Genomic DNA, 17,912 nt, shown 5'->3' on the forward strand with positions numbered 1-17,912 from the left:
TGGGTCTTGGTCCAGGAAAAAGCGAAGTGCTTTCAGACCTTCTTTGTGGGGGATGGAGGTATAAAGGGATTGGATATCCATTGTGAAGATGAGATGATCCAGTTTGGGGAATCTGAAGAGATGGAGGGCATGTGAGGTGTTACAGATGTGAGGGGAGGGATAGGTTCAGGGGAGAAAAGATAGAGTCAAGGTAAGATGAAACTAGTTGGGTGGGGCAGGAGCAGGCAGAATCAATGGGTCTGTCCAGATGGTTGGGTTTGTGTATCTTGGGTAGAAGGTAGAAACAAGCAGTGTGGGGCTGAAAGACAATGAGGTTGCCAGCTGTGAGGGGGAGGTGACCAGAGGTGATGAGGTTGGAGATGGAGGCTTGATGTATGGTGGTGGGGAGGGGACAATAGGAGGAGGTGTCTGAGAGCTGTTGACTGTCCTCAGCAAGGTATAGGTCAGTGTGCCAGACCACAACAGTACCACACTTATCTTGATGATGAGGTTGGGAAATTGCAGAGACAGTGGAGGGCAGAGCGTTCAGGAGGTAAGATTAGAACACGAGAGGGGATGGTGAAGTTGAGATGGTTGATGTCTCCAGGGCAATTGGAAAATAAAAGGTCCAAAGCTGGCCAGGACGAGGTGTCCAAAAGGAGGAAGGCTTATAGCGGGAGAAGGGATTTTGAGTGGGAGGGTGGAGAGTCACAGTCATGGAAATGAGTCTGGAGGCGGAGGCAAAGGAAGAAGAGTTTGGTATCGTGGCATGTGTGGAACTCAATAAGGTGGAGGGGGATGAAGTTGAAGCCTCTGATAAGAACCGAGCGCTCCATCTCCGAGAGAGGAAGGTGTTAGTAAAGACCAACTGGGGTCAGAGTGGGAATCGGTGTTGGTGGAGATGGAAGGTGGGGGAGGTTGGAGAGAGGAGGTGGAGGGTTGGAGGGTTGATAGGGAAGGTTGGAGAGGTTAGAGGGGGGAGGTGGAGGAAGGTAGGGGAGGTTAGAAGTGGGGGAGAAAGGGAGGGAGTAACCATAGAGTGAGGGAGATGAGGTCTGAAGGTTTTAGGTTTGGGGAGAAGAGGGGGGTAGAGAGGGGGGGGGAAGAGGGTGATGGAGTAGGTAGAGGAGTAGAAAGATAGGGAAGGAGTAGTAAGGGGGATAAGTGAGTGGGATCCAGCAACAAGATCAGAATTCCAGTAGCAGTCTATGTCAGTAGCCACGTGGTTGGAGTCAGCGTGGGAAGCTCTGATACTTCCTATACGCTAAATGGGAACCCTCCTTCATCAAAAACTACAAGGATTGAGTGGTGCTCTCTCCACTTTTCCCAGTGACTCCTATGCACCACCCCCAACTCAATGCAGAGATAGAAGTGGCAACTCACCCTTGCACTGCCACAGCTCCGGACCACACTAGCCATGGCCTGAAGTGGACTACATCAAAAAACACCATGGTCTGGGGCCCCAAGTAGGCCTTTCAAGTGAAGCAACACTTCACTTGTATATCCACAGAACCGATTTACTGCATCCAGTACTCCCTTTGTGGCCTTCTCTACATCAGAGAGACCAGTTGCACATTGGGAGATCCCTTCACTAAGCACCTCCTGTCCATCCGCACCAATGACAGAGATCTCTCAGTAGCTAAAAATTTCAGTTCTATGTCACACTCCCATACTCACATGTCTGTTCACGGCCTTATGTACTGTCCCACCAAGACCACCCGTAAATTGGACGAACAACACCTGATTTTCTATGTGTACACTCACCAACCAGATGGCATTAACATTAACTTCTCTGGTTTCTGCCAACCTGCTTCCCTCTTCCACCCACCCCCTCTTCCCTTCCCCATTTCTGGTTTTTCCAGTTCTCCCTCCACTCACCCAGCCATCCGTCCTCCACTCCTCCTCTTGATCACTGCTGTCCCCTCCCTTCTATCACCTCCTGCCTTTGAGTCGCCCCCCCCCCCCCGACATTGTTCCTTACTTACCTTGATGAAGGGCTCAAGCCCAAAACCAAAACATCGGTTATACATTATTACCTTTGCTATATAAAGGACACTGTTGGACCAGCTGAGTTTCTCCAGCATTGGGTGTTTTTACTTCAACCACAGTGTCGACAGATTTTCCTGATTTACATTTTTAAGCATTTTGCAATTTCCAGATCAGTTTGCAACTCTTGGAATATTTTATAAAGATAGTCCCTTACATGAGTCACCTTTGCAATTCCGACATGATTTCCATTTCAGGGTCCTGGAGGAGTCGATTGCTGGGTTTCCCCACGTAACCACACTTTATTGCTGCATTGCTGACCTGAAAGTAAAGGAGACTATTCCTAAATCTGACCACCTTGGTAAAAGCCTGCTCAGTTCCAAAACACAGCTCAATGAAGGCTCCCAGTGCCCCATCCCAACACCAGAGCCAACCCAACCCTGTCCTTCCCCACCAGTGCACATACAGCAGAAGTCAGAAAATCTGGACTGTTCAGGGATTGGGTCGGTTTGGATTTTCGTAGTTTCCAGATTCTCGGGCAGTATTTTTAAAATTCAAATTTAAAAAAGGAATAAAGAAGAGATGAACAGATACATTTTAAAAGTTTATTCATTAGCAAATGCAGAATGCTTCATTTATCAAAACAAGCAGTTAGAACCATAGAATGCTACAGCACAGAAAACAGGCCATTCAGCTCATCTAGTCTGTGCAGGCCATCATCTCCCTGCTGACCTGCTCCCATTCCATAACCCTCCAGGCCTCTCCCATCCATGTACCTATCCAATTTATTCTTAAAGCACACAATGGCAGCTGATTCCACACTCCCACCCCTCTCTGAGTGAAGAACTTCCCCCTAATGTTCCCCCTAAACCTTTCCCCTTTCAGTTTAAAACTATGATCTCTCATATTTACCTCCCCCAATCTGTGGAAAAAGTCTATTTGCATCCACTCTGTCTATACCTCTCGTAATCTTGTAAACCTCTATCAAATCTCCCCTCATTCTTCTTTGCTCCAAGGAATAAAGACCTAACATGTTTAATCTTTCCCTGTAACTCAACTCCTGAAGATCAGCAATATCTTAGTAAATCTTCTCTGCACTCTTTCAATCTTATTCATATCCTCCCTGTAATTAGGCACAGAATATTCCAAATTTGGCTATACCAATGTCTTAAACAGCTTCAACATAACATCCCAACTCCTATACTCAATATTTTGATTTATAAAGGCTAAGATGCCAAAAGCTTTCTATACAACCCCGTTGTATTATGCATTATTACCTGCGACTCCACCTTCAGGGAACAATGCATCTGTATTCCCAGATCTCTCTGCTCCTCCCCACTCCTCAGAGCCCTATCATTAACTGTATATCTTCTGCCTTGGTTTACCCTTCCAAAATGCATCACCTCACACCTCTACGAGCTTTGAAAATCTTCCTCACTATCCACAACGCCTCCAATCTTAGTGTCAGCAGAAAACTTACTGATCCAATTTCCCACATTATCATCCAGATCCTTGATATATACAACAAACAACAATGGTCCCAGCACCAATCCCTGAGGCACACCACTAGTTACAGGTCTCCAATCTGAGAAGCAACCATCCACTAACACCCTCTGTCTTCTCCCACACAGCCAATTTTGAATCCAGTTTACCTCCTCTCCTTGAATACCTAGTGTCTGAACCTTCTCAACTAATCTCCATGAGGGACTTTGTCAAAGGCTTTACTAAAGTTCACATGGACAACATCCACAGCCCTTCCCCCATCTACCTGCGTAGTAACTGTCACATTTGTGGCCCGAAATGTGAAGTTAATAAAACATTAAACACAAGTTTTATCAGGTAAACTTCTCAGTGGCTTTATTCTCCCGTTTCCTTTGTTCTCCTGCTTGAGTTCTTATCTCTCTCTTACCACGTGACTTCTGGAACATCTCATACATATTCATTATCATGACATCCCTCCTTTAATCAGAAATAAACTTTACCTTCACTTACCAATATCCCTCGGAAACCTACAAACATCGTAACTAATGGTAATACTATAACTCAACTACATAAAATTTACTTCCTACAGCACTCATACATGCACTTTATGATATAAGATTAAAATACTGTCCCAAAGTTCTTATTAAAATTATGGCACAAAGTCTTCGTATCGTTTGGGCACTTTCCGGTTTCGTTTCGGCCTGCCTGCGATATTGTCGTCGCTTCTCGGTTGTTCACTCTCGGCGTCGGAAATACTGCTCGCCACGGCTTCGGGTGTTTCTGGCGCTCTAGTCACTTCATCAGGATTGCTGGTAACTACCTCTGGAACATCATCAGGTCTCTCAGTTTCAGCATCTCGTATTGGCCTTTCAACCTCTTCGCTCGATGTATCTCTGGACTGGTACCTTTTTACACCTGATACATTTCTCTTATACAGGACTCCAGTCGGAGACTTGACTGTCACCATACTGCCACTTCTGGATACGACAGTATAGGGTTGATGGTAATAAGGTGTGTCTAGCTTACCACCAGTTTCATGCCTCACTAGAACATTATCTCCTGGCATGATGTCTGAGTACTTGGCTCCACGTTTCGAATCTGTGTACAGCTTTGCTGAACCTTTCTTTTCAGCATCGTGGTTCCTCATCTCCTGGTCGTCTCGGATTTCCTTTATTTCTGGCATTTTTGTGCGGATTTTTCTCCCAAAAAATGCTTCTGCAGGACTTTTTCCAGTGGTTGCATGAGGTGTTGCTCGATAGACAGCCACATAAGATAGCAATGCTTCTCGCCAATTTTGTCCTTCAGCGTGTGCAATCCTCAATCATTTTTCAATGGACTGATTTTGTCTCTCTACTTCCCCGTTGGCTTGCGGCCATTTCGGAGTTACTTTATGATGGTAGATACCTGTGGTCCTCATGTATTCAGCAAATGTCTCTGAAATGAATTGTGGACCATTGTCAGAGTATAATGTAACAGGTAATCCATATCTTGCGAATATCTCTGCTAATGCTTGTATTGTTTTTTCAGTGGTTGTGGACTTCAACACCACGTACTCATAGTATCTGCTGTAGTAATCTATCACTACCATAATTGATTCACCCGTCGGTAAAGGTCCAAGAAAATCAACAGCTACGTCGATCCATGGTCCTGTCGGGAGTTGCGTACTCCGGATCGGTTCTGGCGGATTACTCTTACTTGTGATTTGACATCTGTGACAAGTTTTAACAAATTTCTCTGCGTCTTTATCACAACCTGGCCACCATACCTTGGTCCTGAGGTTTTGCTTGGTACCAACAATGCCTAGGTGTCCTTCATGCGCTAAGGATACGATCTTCGGTCTCAATCTTTGCGGTATCACCAATCTGCAACCTCTTAATACACACTGTCCGATGCAACAAAGTTCGTCTCTAATGGGAATGTAAGCCTTGTGAGTACACTTGCCCCATTGTCCACTCTATATGCATTCTCTTACTTCCCTGAGTTCTGGATCACATTCGGATTCTCTCTCGACCTCCTTCATAGTCACAGCTTTCGGTGTCGACTGAATAGCTACGAAGCGTACAAAGCTCTCTGTTTCTGTTCCCAATTCTGACTTGGATTGTGGACCTCCATCCTTCACCAATCTGGACAGTGGATCTGCAATGTTTGCTTTCCCTGCAATGTGGATTACTTTATATTTGTAGGGTTGTAGTCTGAGTACCCATCTCTCTATTCTGGCACATGGTTTGGATCTAGGTGCATAGATCACCTCTAATGGCTTATGATCTGTGATGAGTTCAAATTCAATGCCGTATAAATATGCATGGAACCTCTCACAGGCCCATACAAGTCCGAGTGCTTCTTTCTCTGTCTGAGAGTATCTTCTTTCCACATCTGATAACGATCTGCTGGCATAGGCAATGATTCTTGGTCCTCCAACATGCATCTGGACCAACACGGCTCCTAAACCAACCGGGCTGGCATCCGCTATGACTTTGGTTGATGCCGCCGGATCGTAATATCCAAGAGTTTTTGCATCTGTCAGGATTTGCTTCAGCGCTGTGAACGCTTTCTTCTGCTCAGATCCAAAATGAAATGGTACACCTTTCCTGGTTAGTTTCCTTAGTGGTTCTGCCACTGTAGCGAAATTAGGAATGAACTTTGCACAAAAATTGACTAATCCCAGGAAACTCCTCACCTCTGTTGCGTTCTGAGGTGCACGTGCCTCTGCAATAGCTTTCACCTTGGCCTCTGCAGGGTTTAGTCCTTTCCGTGTAAGTCTGTGTCCCATGAAGTCCATTTCTGATACACCGAACTGGCACTTGTTTCCATTCACGGTAAGGCCTGTCTCCTGTAGTCTAGATAGTACACACCTCAACCGTTTGTCATGCTCTTCCTTCATTGGTGCATGGACTATGATGTCGTCAGAAATGTTGGCAACTCCAGGAATGCCTTGAATCACTCGATGGATTTCATACTGGTAGATCTCCGAAGCTGCATTAATTCCAAATGATAGTCTCTTGTAACGATACAATCCACAGTGAGTCACAAATGTTGTTACATCTCGGGAACCTGGATCCAGCTCTAATTGATGATAGCCCCATTTCAGATCAATTTTTGAGAATACCTTGCTGGTAGTTAGTTCTTGAAGTATTTCCTCCACTGTTGGTATAGGGTGTCGTTCTCTAATTATAGCTTCATTGGCCATTCTCATGTCAACACATAGTCTTATGTCACCCTTTGGTTTGGGCACAATCACTACGGGACTGACCCATTGTGTCGAATGTTCCACCGGTTCAATAATGTCTTGTTCGATCAATTCTTTAATTTTGGCTTCGACTTTCCCACGAAGTCCAAACGGAGTTCGGCGCATTGGTTGTGCCTTGGGTTTGACCATTTCATCTACCGCTAGCTTCAATTGTCGACCTTTCAGCTTTCCTACTCCTTGGAAGACTGCAGGGAATTCTTGCTTCATATCCTCGTATGACTGAATTGAATTGACACAAGCTCCAATATGAAGTATTGCCAGGTCTTGCGCTGTGCTTCTACTCAGCAATGGTTCTCCCCTCTCTTCTATGACCATAAACTCTGCTTCGGTGTACTTATCTCCAGCTTCAACAGTTGCAATAAAACATCCAATGGTCTGCAATGGCTTGGTTGCTGTGTATGGATACAGTTTCTTGGAACACTTCTTTGAGGTACAGATGATCTTTTTCCTTTTCAACTTCTCCCATAAATGTCGATCAATCACATTACTGTCACTGCCTGAGTCTACAATGACCTGCACTGTCACTCCACCAATGATCACTGGGACCTTCTCATGATGTATCTCATTCAACGTAAATTGGTAACAACTCTGTTCCTCCTGGGTATCATCATCGTCACCGTCTATCTGGCGCATGGTATCTTTCTTTCCAGGATACTTTCCTTTCCCCCAGGCTTTGCCTTTGGAAGATGTACTCCTCCTCTTCTGGTCTGCATTGGACTTGCTTTTGCACTTCTTTGCAAAGTGGTCCTTACCTCCACACTTTCTGCAAACTTTGCCTTTGGACGGGCAATATGGGTCTTTTCCAAAGTGACCTCGGTTTCCACATCGATAACATTCCACGTCCTGTGTCGACGTATATCTTGGCTGATTATGGCGATGTGAGAGCCTCTTAATTTGCTGGCTTGAGTTGTCTTTCAGGGTCATGGTATGAAATTGCCCTTCAACAGCCTCTAATGCAGCAGCAATGGTTAAAGCATCAGTGAGTTCCAACTCACTCCCTCTTTCCAGTAGACGTCTTCTGAGTTTATCTGATCTGCAGTGCTGTACGACTTGATCCAATAATTGGTTGTCCAAATCAGCTGGCATGTAATTGCATCCAAGAGCTAGCTGGCGTAGTCTCGTCACGTACTGAGCAATTGTCTGGCCATCTTCTTGTCTCATTCTCCGAAACAAATGGTGCTGAAATGTAGCATTCGGTGTCACTACAGAGTGTGCATTTAATGCATCTACCGCTTTCCGGTACTCATCCTTTCTTCCAGTATTCAAAAGTGTCTTAAATGTTTCCCGAACTGAGGGTCCTGCAGTGAAAAGAAGTAACGCCCTTCTCTGGGCTTTTTGTTCAACTGTACCGGTATGAAGAAATAGGCCACGACTGTCGGCGTAGGATTCAAATTCTTCCAGCCATGCTTTACAGTGCTTGCATGACAGTAACCTCCTCGAAAAACTCTACGATTTGTTAAACATGACCTACCAGACACAAAGCCTTGCTATCTATCCTTAATCAGCCCATGACTATCCAAATATATCCTGTCTCTTAGAACACCCTCCAACATTTACCCATCACTGAAGTCAAACTCACCAACCTGTAATTTCCTGGTTTACTTTTAGAGCCCTTTTTAAACAACGAGACAACATGATCCCCCAATCCACTGGCACCTCATCCATGGACAAGGATATTTTGAATATATCGCCCAGGGCCCCTGAAATTTCTACACACATCTCCCTCAAGGTCCAAGGGAATATCATATTTGGCCTAGGTGATTTATCTATCTTTATTCGCTGTAAGGCAGCAAGCACCTCCTCCTCCTTAATCTCCATATGTTCATGTTTGTTTCCCTTCCTTCCTTATACACTGTGCCAGTTTCCTGAGTAAATACTGATGCGAAAAAAACATTTAGGATCTCCCCCATTGCATGAAACTCCACACATAGTTGACCACTCTGATCCTCTCGGGGTCCAATTTTGTCCCTTACTATCCTTTTAATATACTTATAGAAAAATAAAGTAGTTTTAAAGAAAAGTAATGGTCGCTTACACGCACACAAAAGACCACTAAATTTTAAAAGTTTGAAAATTTTCAAAAAATCTGGATTCTTGGGTGATCTAGATTTTAGGACTTCTACCGTATTGTTAAAGACATGATCCTTTCCTTGCCACACACAAGCACCAATGAAAGCTCATCAACATACACACCCACACACACACACACACACACACACATGCACACACTCTCTCTCTCTCTCTCTCTCTCTCTCTCTCTCACGCACACACACACACTCTCTCTCTCTCTCTCTCTCTCTCTCTCTCTCTCTTTCTCTCTCTCTCTCTCTCTCTCTCTTCTCCATCTCACTCTGTCTCTATTCTCTCTTGCAAATGAAGACTGCCAATGCAACAGTGCATCTCTGATCCAGTGCCTTCTGGAACTTCGAGAGCAGTGGTTCTCAACCTTTTGTTGGGATGCCCATAGGATGCCATAGGTGCTCTGTGGTTAGTAAGGGATTACATAAGGTGGTGTGTGAGTGGAAAAAGAAAGGTTAAGAACTGTTCTAGACAAAAGTATTGCAAAGCTGTGAAGACAGGCCTTAAGATGGTCAAGTTGGCATTCCTTTATGCACCCTGCAATGTTTGCAGCTGGAAGAACTGGTTAATCCATAATATTCACTCCGTTCATCAACTGAATTGGGATGGGAAATATGGGTTAGGATGATTGTATAATTCATCAAAGTTAGTGTTCCTTGCAGTAAAATTGGTCCCAAATGCCAAAGGCAAGGAAATTCCATCACAGAATGAATTGAATAATTCTAAAAACCAGCTGATGGGATTCTAATGTGGTGTAAGTAAAGGAGCAAACACTGAATGGGGAACGTCAATGTAAAATAAGTGAATCCTATGTCAAATAAGCCAACCAAATTCTGCTGCCAGGCAGCAAATGTTTTATACAGTGGGTCTAAAGATCTGGACCACCTGAGAATCCGGACTTTTCAAAAACTCTCAAACGTTTTAAATTTAGTGGGATTTTGTGTGCATGTGGAAGCGCCACAGATGCACAGCGGCCAAAAGTGACCATACTTAATACAGGTCATCATCGCAAAGAAATTCCTTTGCACACTGTGTTTTTCTTTTACACTGTTCATTTTTTAAATAATTTCAAGCATGACACTCTCTTTTTGGGGTGAAAATAATTTGTTTACATTTTTTTTGGGTTTATTTTTTCTTTAAAACTGCTCATTTTGATAAATTTGTTTACTAAAGAATAAACAATCAACATTGTCTCTTCTTCATTTCTCCTTAAATTTGAATTTTAAGAGTACAAACCAAGAATCTGGAAAATCCAGACTGACTCAATCCCCAAGCAGTCCAGATTTGAGGACTTTTTCTCTAGTGGTATATAGTTGAACAATAGTGCTGAGGTAGGTTTTTGAAATAGATTAAAGTCTTTCAATAAAATGTGAAGAGACGTGCGATTTCTTGAAAATATTTGGTCTAAGTAAATCTCAAAGGTTGGTTTCACTTCCAGGTAACGGACTTTGGCTTTGCTAAGAGGGTAAAGGGCAGAACTTGGACACTGTGTGGGACTCCCGAGTATCTAGCTCCTGAGATCATCCTCAGTAAGGTAAGGAGTAGCTGGCACCTCCCAACAAATTGCAGCATCCTTGAATTCCTTCCAGCTCATCCAAAATTTCCCCTGAATTATTCTGCAAAATTATTTTTTAAATGTTTCTGATAAATTTATTTCTGTACCATTCAGTACTATAAATGCACCATTGCAGTCCCAAAAATGAGTGGAGTTAATGTACTATAGCAGTTGGCGCAACGCTATTACATTTGATGTTTCACTGCAGATAGGAATATACACAGTCGTACAACTATATAAACTTATAAAGCAGTTTTAGACTTTCTGGATTCGAGCTATATCATGGTGCACATGTTAGTGATTTGAATCTGATGAGAATCTGTGCACATTTGAGGAGAATCATACGGGTTGGGTGCTTAGAGTTAATTAATTGTTGCTTCATAATTACACAGAAAAGTTGAATGGAAAACAATGACATTGTTGAAAACATTTTTGGGTTGCAGAAATTACCAGCCAGACCATCATTTATTGCCCCTAAACTGTTTGGTTTGTTCAGTCATAATGGTGGAAACATTGGCAGGTCTGCAGTTCCATATAGGTGAGAGAGGGAGAGGACAGCAGATTCCCTTCCCTCCGAGACATTAGTGAATCAATGGGTATTTGAACATTTCTAACGCATCATGGTTTTTATTAAATAGTGTTGAAAAAAACACATAATCAAAATTTCTGCCATCAGGAATTACATTTGGCAGCAGAAGGCATGTGACTAATGCAGGAAATTTTAATGACATGCTTGTTCATTTTCCATGGAATTGCGCATCAGGGTTGAATCTGGTTACCAATTTCAGATGCTACAGAGCTGGAGTGAGCGGTGACTGGGATAAAGCATGCAACTTTGGGCTGATTGCTCATTTTGGAGTCATATTCTTAACTCATTTAAGAAATCTTATGTATACCCTTATAAATGAAACTTTCTATGGGAATTTGTATCTCCGCAACCATAATGTTGCTTTTGTAAAGAGAATTATTATTTCCACAAGATCACAAGACATGGGAGCAGAAGTCAGCACATTGACCCATCGAGTCTGCTCCACCATTCTAATCATGAGTTGATCCATTCTCCCATTCAGCTCCACTCCTCAGCTTTCTCCCCCTAACCCTTGATGTCCTGACTAATCAAATACCTGTCAATCTCTGCCATAAATACACCCGATGACCTCAACAACCCTCTGACTAAAGAAATTTTTCCACATCTATTTTAAATTGGCGCCCTTTTATCCTGAAGTTGAGTCCTCTTGTCCTGGACTCCTCTACCATGGCAAACAACATTGTCACATCTACTCTGTCCAAGCCTTTCAACATTTAAAATATATTTTTGAAGTCCCCCCCCCCTCATCCTTCTGTACTCCAATAAGTACAGTCCAAGAGCCAACAATCATCTAGTATCATTTGAGCAAATCTCTGAACTCTCTCCAACACCAGCATGTCTTTTCTCAAATACGGCACAAAAACTCTACATAATTCTCCAATGAGGTCTTACCAGTGGTTAATAGAGTCTCAACATTACATCCCTGCTCTTGAATGCTAGAAATGAACGCCAACATTGCATTCGCCCTCTTAACCACCGACTCAACTTGGAGGATAACCTTAGGGTATCCTGCACGAGGACTCCCAAGTCCCTTTGCACCTTGGAATTTTGAACTTTCTCCCTGAATAAAAGTCTGCTTGTCCATTTCGTCTACCTACACTTTCCAATGTTTTATTTCATCTGCCACCTCTTTGCCCATTGTCCAAATCTATCCAAATCTGTCTGCAGCCTTTACCACCCACCCCTACCACCTATTTTGGTATCTTGTACAAATTTAGCCTCAAAGCCATCTATTCCATAATCCAAATCAGTTATATACTCTTGACTGAATTTTCCACATCCATTTCCAAAATTGTTAACACCTTGGGAAATACTGTAGGCATTGCATGTCATTAATTTGTAATAATCCTCTATAAAGTTGTCATTGGCTGAGTTTATCCAATCCTTGACTAACATTTACTCCATATACCTTTCCATTCATCCCACACTGGCCTTTCAAGGTCAAGGGTAGAGCCCAGCCATTGCTTTGGTTGAAGTGAGCTAATTCAATAGTGATTCCAATTGAATGTGTGTAACTTATCCACATCTTTTTCCAGGGTTATAACAAAGCTGTGGATTGGTGGGCACTAGGAGTCCTAATCTACGAGATGTCTGCTGGGTACCCTCCATTCTTTGCAGACCAGCCTATACAGATTTATGAGAAAATAGTCTCAGGGAAGGTAAGCAACATGTTCAAGGGCAACTGGTTCTACACCTGTGTAATGGAAATAAGGAGTTTGGAATTTGTAGAGTATTCCCTGGTTCAATATCACAGACATGCCAACCATGAATTAGTTTGAAGTATAGTCATGTATATGTAAACATAGGTGGCAACTGTTTGATGCAAAGAAAGATCCCACAAAGAGAAGTGGCTGACAGGGTTTCTGTTCCAGGATAGGGTGAGGTTGTACGTTGGCAGGTCCCCACACACAGGTGGCTACTTCAGCCTGCATCAGGGAGAGGTTGAAGGCAACTGTGAACACTCCCACCAGCTGGTCTACGCAAGCTTCCAAGGACATATCCAGGGACCCATGGCTTTACCCAGTTTCACTCGCCACGACGTAAATCTGATATCTGCCACAGTGACTCTGGGTGCAGATGTGCCTGAGGATGGAGGGGTGTGTGGTCTCCTGCTTGAAGAGAGGTGGAGTGCATCCAGCACATCGGGAGGAGTGCTCTGTTACTTCCTATCCTACCTGGATTTTCCTTATTGCGTGCACCGCCACACGTGCCTGGTGTCCTTGAGGTTCATCATGGGCTTGAGTCTGGTTTACTCCTCCCTCTTGGCATCTGTTAGGGACTTGTGGAAGTCATATCTGGATCCCTTGTATCCAACTGGGGTGCCTAGATTGAACACCTCATCCCTGGCCTTGAGTAGTGTGTGGACTTCACAGTTCAAACATGGTTTTTGGTTCGGGAAGCCAGGATTGTCCTCTGGCAATCATCACACTGCCCTCTACAAAATTGTTGATGGTGATGGTGCACTGTATCATCTGACTGTACACATACGACCTGATGAAACAGCATTTCTCCACACCACAGTGCACACAGATACACACTACGTAATCCTAAACGTCCTAAAATCTGGACTGCTCAGGGATTATTGGATCGGTTCGGGTTTTCTGGACTCCCAGGCAGTACTTTTAAAATTCAAATTTAAGGAAGAATAAAGAAGAGATGAACATGTAAATGTTGATTGTTTATTCATTAGCAAATACAGCGCGCTTCATTTCTCAAATCGAGTAGTTTTAAAGAAAGAGTCAACACTTGACAAAAATGCAAACATAAGATGTTTTCACTACAAAAAAGAGCGTGCAATGCTTGAAAATATGTTTTAAAATGAACATTGTATAAGAAAAACACAGTATAGAAAGGAATTTCTTTGCAATGATGACCTGTATTAAGCGTGGTCACTTGTTGCCGCTGTCCATCTGTGGTGCTTCCACACACACACACAAAAACTCGCTAAATTTCAAACATTTGAGAGTTCAGATTCTTGGGAGGTCTGGACTTCCGGCATCTGGAGTTTTGGGCTTTTACTGTATGCATAAAGATATAATTTTAAATAAATATTTTGGAATGATTTACTCGATTACAGGATATAATTCATCAACCTCACAGCCTGTGGGAAGAAGCCTAGCAGTCCTGATTTTGATGTTCCTGTACCACCTCCTTGGATGGTAGAGGTTCAAAGGTACATTGTGCTGGATGGAAATAATCCCCTATAATTATTTGAGCCCTACTTAAGCATCACTCCCTGTAAATGTTGGTCATTAGAGTAAAGGGAGACCCCCCCCCTTCCGTGATCTTCTCGGCCATTTTACCATTCCTCTTTATTGACTTCCAATCTGATGCTTTGCAGCTACTGGCCCACACAATGATGCAGACAGACAAGACACTCTCAGTTGTGCTCATGTAAAAAGTTGTCAAGATGGAGGCCTGTAGCCTTGGCCCCTCAACCTCCTTGGGAAGTGTAGGTGCTGCTGTGCCTTCCTGATTAATGAAGAGGTTTGGGTCCAGGGTAGGTCGTCCAAGGAACCATTGATGTGCACTGGAGAATGGTCAAACTTCAACCTCCTGAAGTCCACAATCATCTCCTTTGTCTTGTCCACATTGAGACTCAGGTTGTTGTGACAAGCTGCCCAACTTCCTCTCCGTGAGCCACTGATCATTGCTGTTGATGGGGCTAACATCAGTCCTTACATCCCAGAGATCAGTCTGGTGAACTCCCTCCCTAGCAAGAAAATCCTTCCTCAGAAAGTGCAGTCAGCCCCCCCCCCCAACCCCCCCCCCCCACTCCCCCGCTCCTATACACGAATCTTCTCATCATGAAGGCCAACATTCCATGTGTTAATTGGCCAAGAATTTGCTTTTTGGTGAAGTGCTGAAGGGCTCAAATTGAGCTAGAATGGCCTGAAAAAGTGATGAAGGGAAATTCAGAAACAACTTTAAAATGGGAATTAGGTAAGTACCAGTGAGGGGAATGCACCGCATTTTGTTGAAAACCACTGAGTAGCCCTCTTAACGTGTGTTACGATGGAGAGGAATGAACGTGGCAGTAACTTCCGTTTATGTTATCACAATACATTGGCCCAATTAGAAACCTTATTCCTTCTCCTCTCAGCTGACCCCCTGTGACAAAACCAATGTTTCTTTTCAGGTGCGATTTCCATCTCACTTCAGTCCAGACTTAAAGGATCTGCTCCGGAACCTGCTGCAGGTGGATTTGACCAAGCGGTTTGGTAATCTCAGAAATGGGGTCAATGACATCAAAAGCCACAAATGGTTCATCAATACAGACTGGATCTCAATCTACAAAAGAACGGTAACATGACTCCAACCAATCCAGTGATACACATGAACAGGACCCCCACCCCAACACACATATACATATGTATGCATTTGGACACACACACACACACACACACACACACACACACACACACACACACACACACACACACACACACACACACACAAACAGGGACACAGACAGATGCACACAGACAGGGACACAGACACACACATACACATACACGGACAAATATACAAACTCACACTCCCACACGCACACACACTCATATAAACACACTCACTCACTCAGACACACACAGACTTTTCCCACATTGTGTGGTTTCAATCTTCTTTCTCTTTATTTTCTTCTAGTTAGACTGGCATCTAATTCCTAAGCAAACCTACTTCCATGTTTAAGAGTTTCCCTGACAGTTAGGGATTTTTCTATTTCCAAACTCTTCCATGTGGACAGGTTCATTTCCCAAGTTTGCTTCACTGAAACCTGCCCCAATGTCAACTCCTTTAAAAATAGAATCCAGTTTCATGAACAGTTTCCCACTGTCTGATTATTCCTTCAGTCTGTTTTGTTACTCAGGCATCTTGTGACTGAAGAACCAATGTTTTATTGGGTAACAGTGCTGCTGATCATTATCTGGATGGTGAGAATGTCGCAAAAGGGTGGAGAGTGTTGCAGCGAGACCTGGGGTCATTGTGCATCAGTCATTGAAGGTTGGAAAGCAGGTACAGCCAGCAGTGAAGAAAGCACGTTGGCCTTTATTGCCAAAGGTTTGGAACGCAGAAGCAGGAAGTGGTTCAGGGCCTTGATAAGCCACACCTTGACTACTGTGCACGTCCTGGACTCATTATCAGAGGAAGGACATTGTTGCTCTTGAGGGGAGTGCAGTGAAGGTTCACCAGATAGATTCCTGGGATAGTCAGACTGATGAATGAAGAAAGACTGGATAGACTAGGGTTATATTCACTGGAATTCAGAAGAATGAGATGGGAACTCATTGAGAAGTACAAAATTCTTTCAGGAATGCAGGAAGAAGGAGTGCCAGTTGGGAAGTCCAGAACAAGAGTCACAGTCTGAGGATATGGGGGAAGACATTTAGGATCGAGATGAGGAGAAACATCTCCACTCAGAGAGTTGTGGAACTTGCTGCTACAGAAACATTGTTGAGGTCAGTTCATTAAATATATTCAAGAGGGTGTTGGATGTGGCCCTTCTGGCTCAAGGGATAAAAGGGTATGCAGAGTAGGGGACTGAAGTCACATGATCAGCCATGATCATATTGAATGGCGGGTGCAGCCTCAAAGGGCTGAGTGGCCTTCGGCACCTATTTTCTCTGATTCCATTTGATGGTATTGTTCGACGGAGCATCTGAGGGAAAGTATACCAAGTTGCAGCTAATCAGCTTCTGTTTCCTTCAGGAGGAACCCCCCTTTAAGCCCAAGATGAAAGGCCCTGGTGACACCAGCAACTTTGATGAATACGAAGAGGAACCGATTCACATATCCCTGACAAAGAAATATTCTAAAGAATTTGCAGACTTCTAGAGAATGGAATGAGATGAAGCAACGAAGTGACTGTGAAACAAATAGTCAGCTGGAAGAGAAAGGAGGCACTGTTTGGATCTGAGCCTAAAACTGTTGTATTTACTGAAAGTTAAGTTAAGTTTGTACATTCCACCAGGTGGAATACTATCTCTCCGTGACGTGGAACGGCTGAGCCCTATTTCCCATTAACAGACTCCTCCTGCAAACCCTGACGTTCTCCAGTTTGTCACTACTACCGATGACACACTAAACTCCTCTCTTGTTTTTTGCCAACTTCCATTTATATCTCTGTGTCCGAATGTTATATATGTTCAGTGTTTTAAAAGATATTTTACTTATACATTAAAGCCCTTTAATTTTTTTTTCAATAATATATCTCTTGAGTGAAGGGACTACTTTTCCATTTTCTGCGCTGAAACTGCTGAACTTGAACTTCCGACAGACTGGATTCGCTTGTTGCAGGCGCCTTCAGAGCTGACATAACATGGAAGGATGAGGCTGCAGTGTTGATTTTCCTGCATATTCACTCAGGAATGGCAAAGGAAGGATACCCTGTTTAATTCTCTACGACTCACTACTTACAATTGGTTAAATCATATTTTTCAAAGTGCAAACTGCTTATAATGTAGAATTTGTTTTTTTATTTAACAGTATGGTTCAAGTACATCCTTTGGACGATTATAATTTCTTGCTGGAGGGAAGAGGCTGTTGCACAGAGGAATGAGGTTGCCCTCTGTGCTCTCACAAATGATTTTCATTCACTGAACATTGTTTGTGTATTGTCACTTTGTGAGACCTTGGTTTGGGGGAATTAGCAGCCAGCCTTTTTAACCACATTTCCTCTGCAATTTCGTGGGATCAAAGAAGGCATCATATAAATACAAACTCTTTCATTCTCAGGGGATTGAAATGAGCATAAAGGAACACAATTCTCATGGATTGCTTCATCGAAGAACATGATGTCCCAAGCAAATACTTGGCCCACTGCCTTGGCATTTTGCTGATTTTCACCTCCCTCTGTCACAGCTTTGCTCCAGTTTAAGGGTCGAAGCCAGAGATCTGCTTTCAGAAGGCTCACTCACCCTCCCAGGTCAGTCTCACCTTCTGTGTTGTGGCTGCAGTCTGCGCTGTGCTGCCTACTGACGAAGCAGAGGCGTAAAGGA

At 43.5% G+C, this 17,912-nt stretch overlaps 1 protein-coding gene across 21 annotated transcripts in view; it reads left to right on the plus strand.

The window, feature by feature from the left end:
- Positions 1-17,120, plus strand: part of LOC138758568 (cAMP-dependent protein kinase catalytic subunit alpha-like) — a 361,343-nt gene extending 344,223 nt beyond the window's left edge. For all 21 annotated transcript variants that reach the window (XM_069927682.1, XM_069927690.1, XM_069927679.1 and 18 more), the window contains 4 exons: positions 10,212-10,307; positions 12,453-12,575; positions 15,056-15,220; positions 16,624-17,120. In XM_069927682.1, coding sequence (XP_069783783.1) covers positions 10,212-10,307; positions 12,453-12,575; positions 15,056-15,220; positions 16,624-16,749 — 510 coding nt within the window. In that variant the 3' untranslated portion in view covers positions 16,750-17,120. The remainder of the gene's footprint in view (positions 1-10,211; positions 10,308-12,452; positions 12,576-15,055; positions 15,221-16,623) is intronic.
- Positions 17,121-17,912: the final 792 nt, after the last annotated feature.

This window comes from Narcine bancroftii, chromosome 3, assembly GCF_036971445.1.
Source record: "Narcine bancroftii isolate sNarBan1 chromosome 3, sNarBan1.hap1, whole genome shotgun sequence".
Taxonomy (NCBI): domain Eukaryota; kingdom Metazoa; phylum Chordata; class Chondrichthyes; order Torpediniformes; family Narcinidae; genus Narcine; species Narcine bancroftii.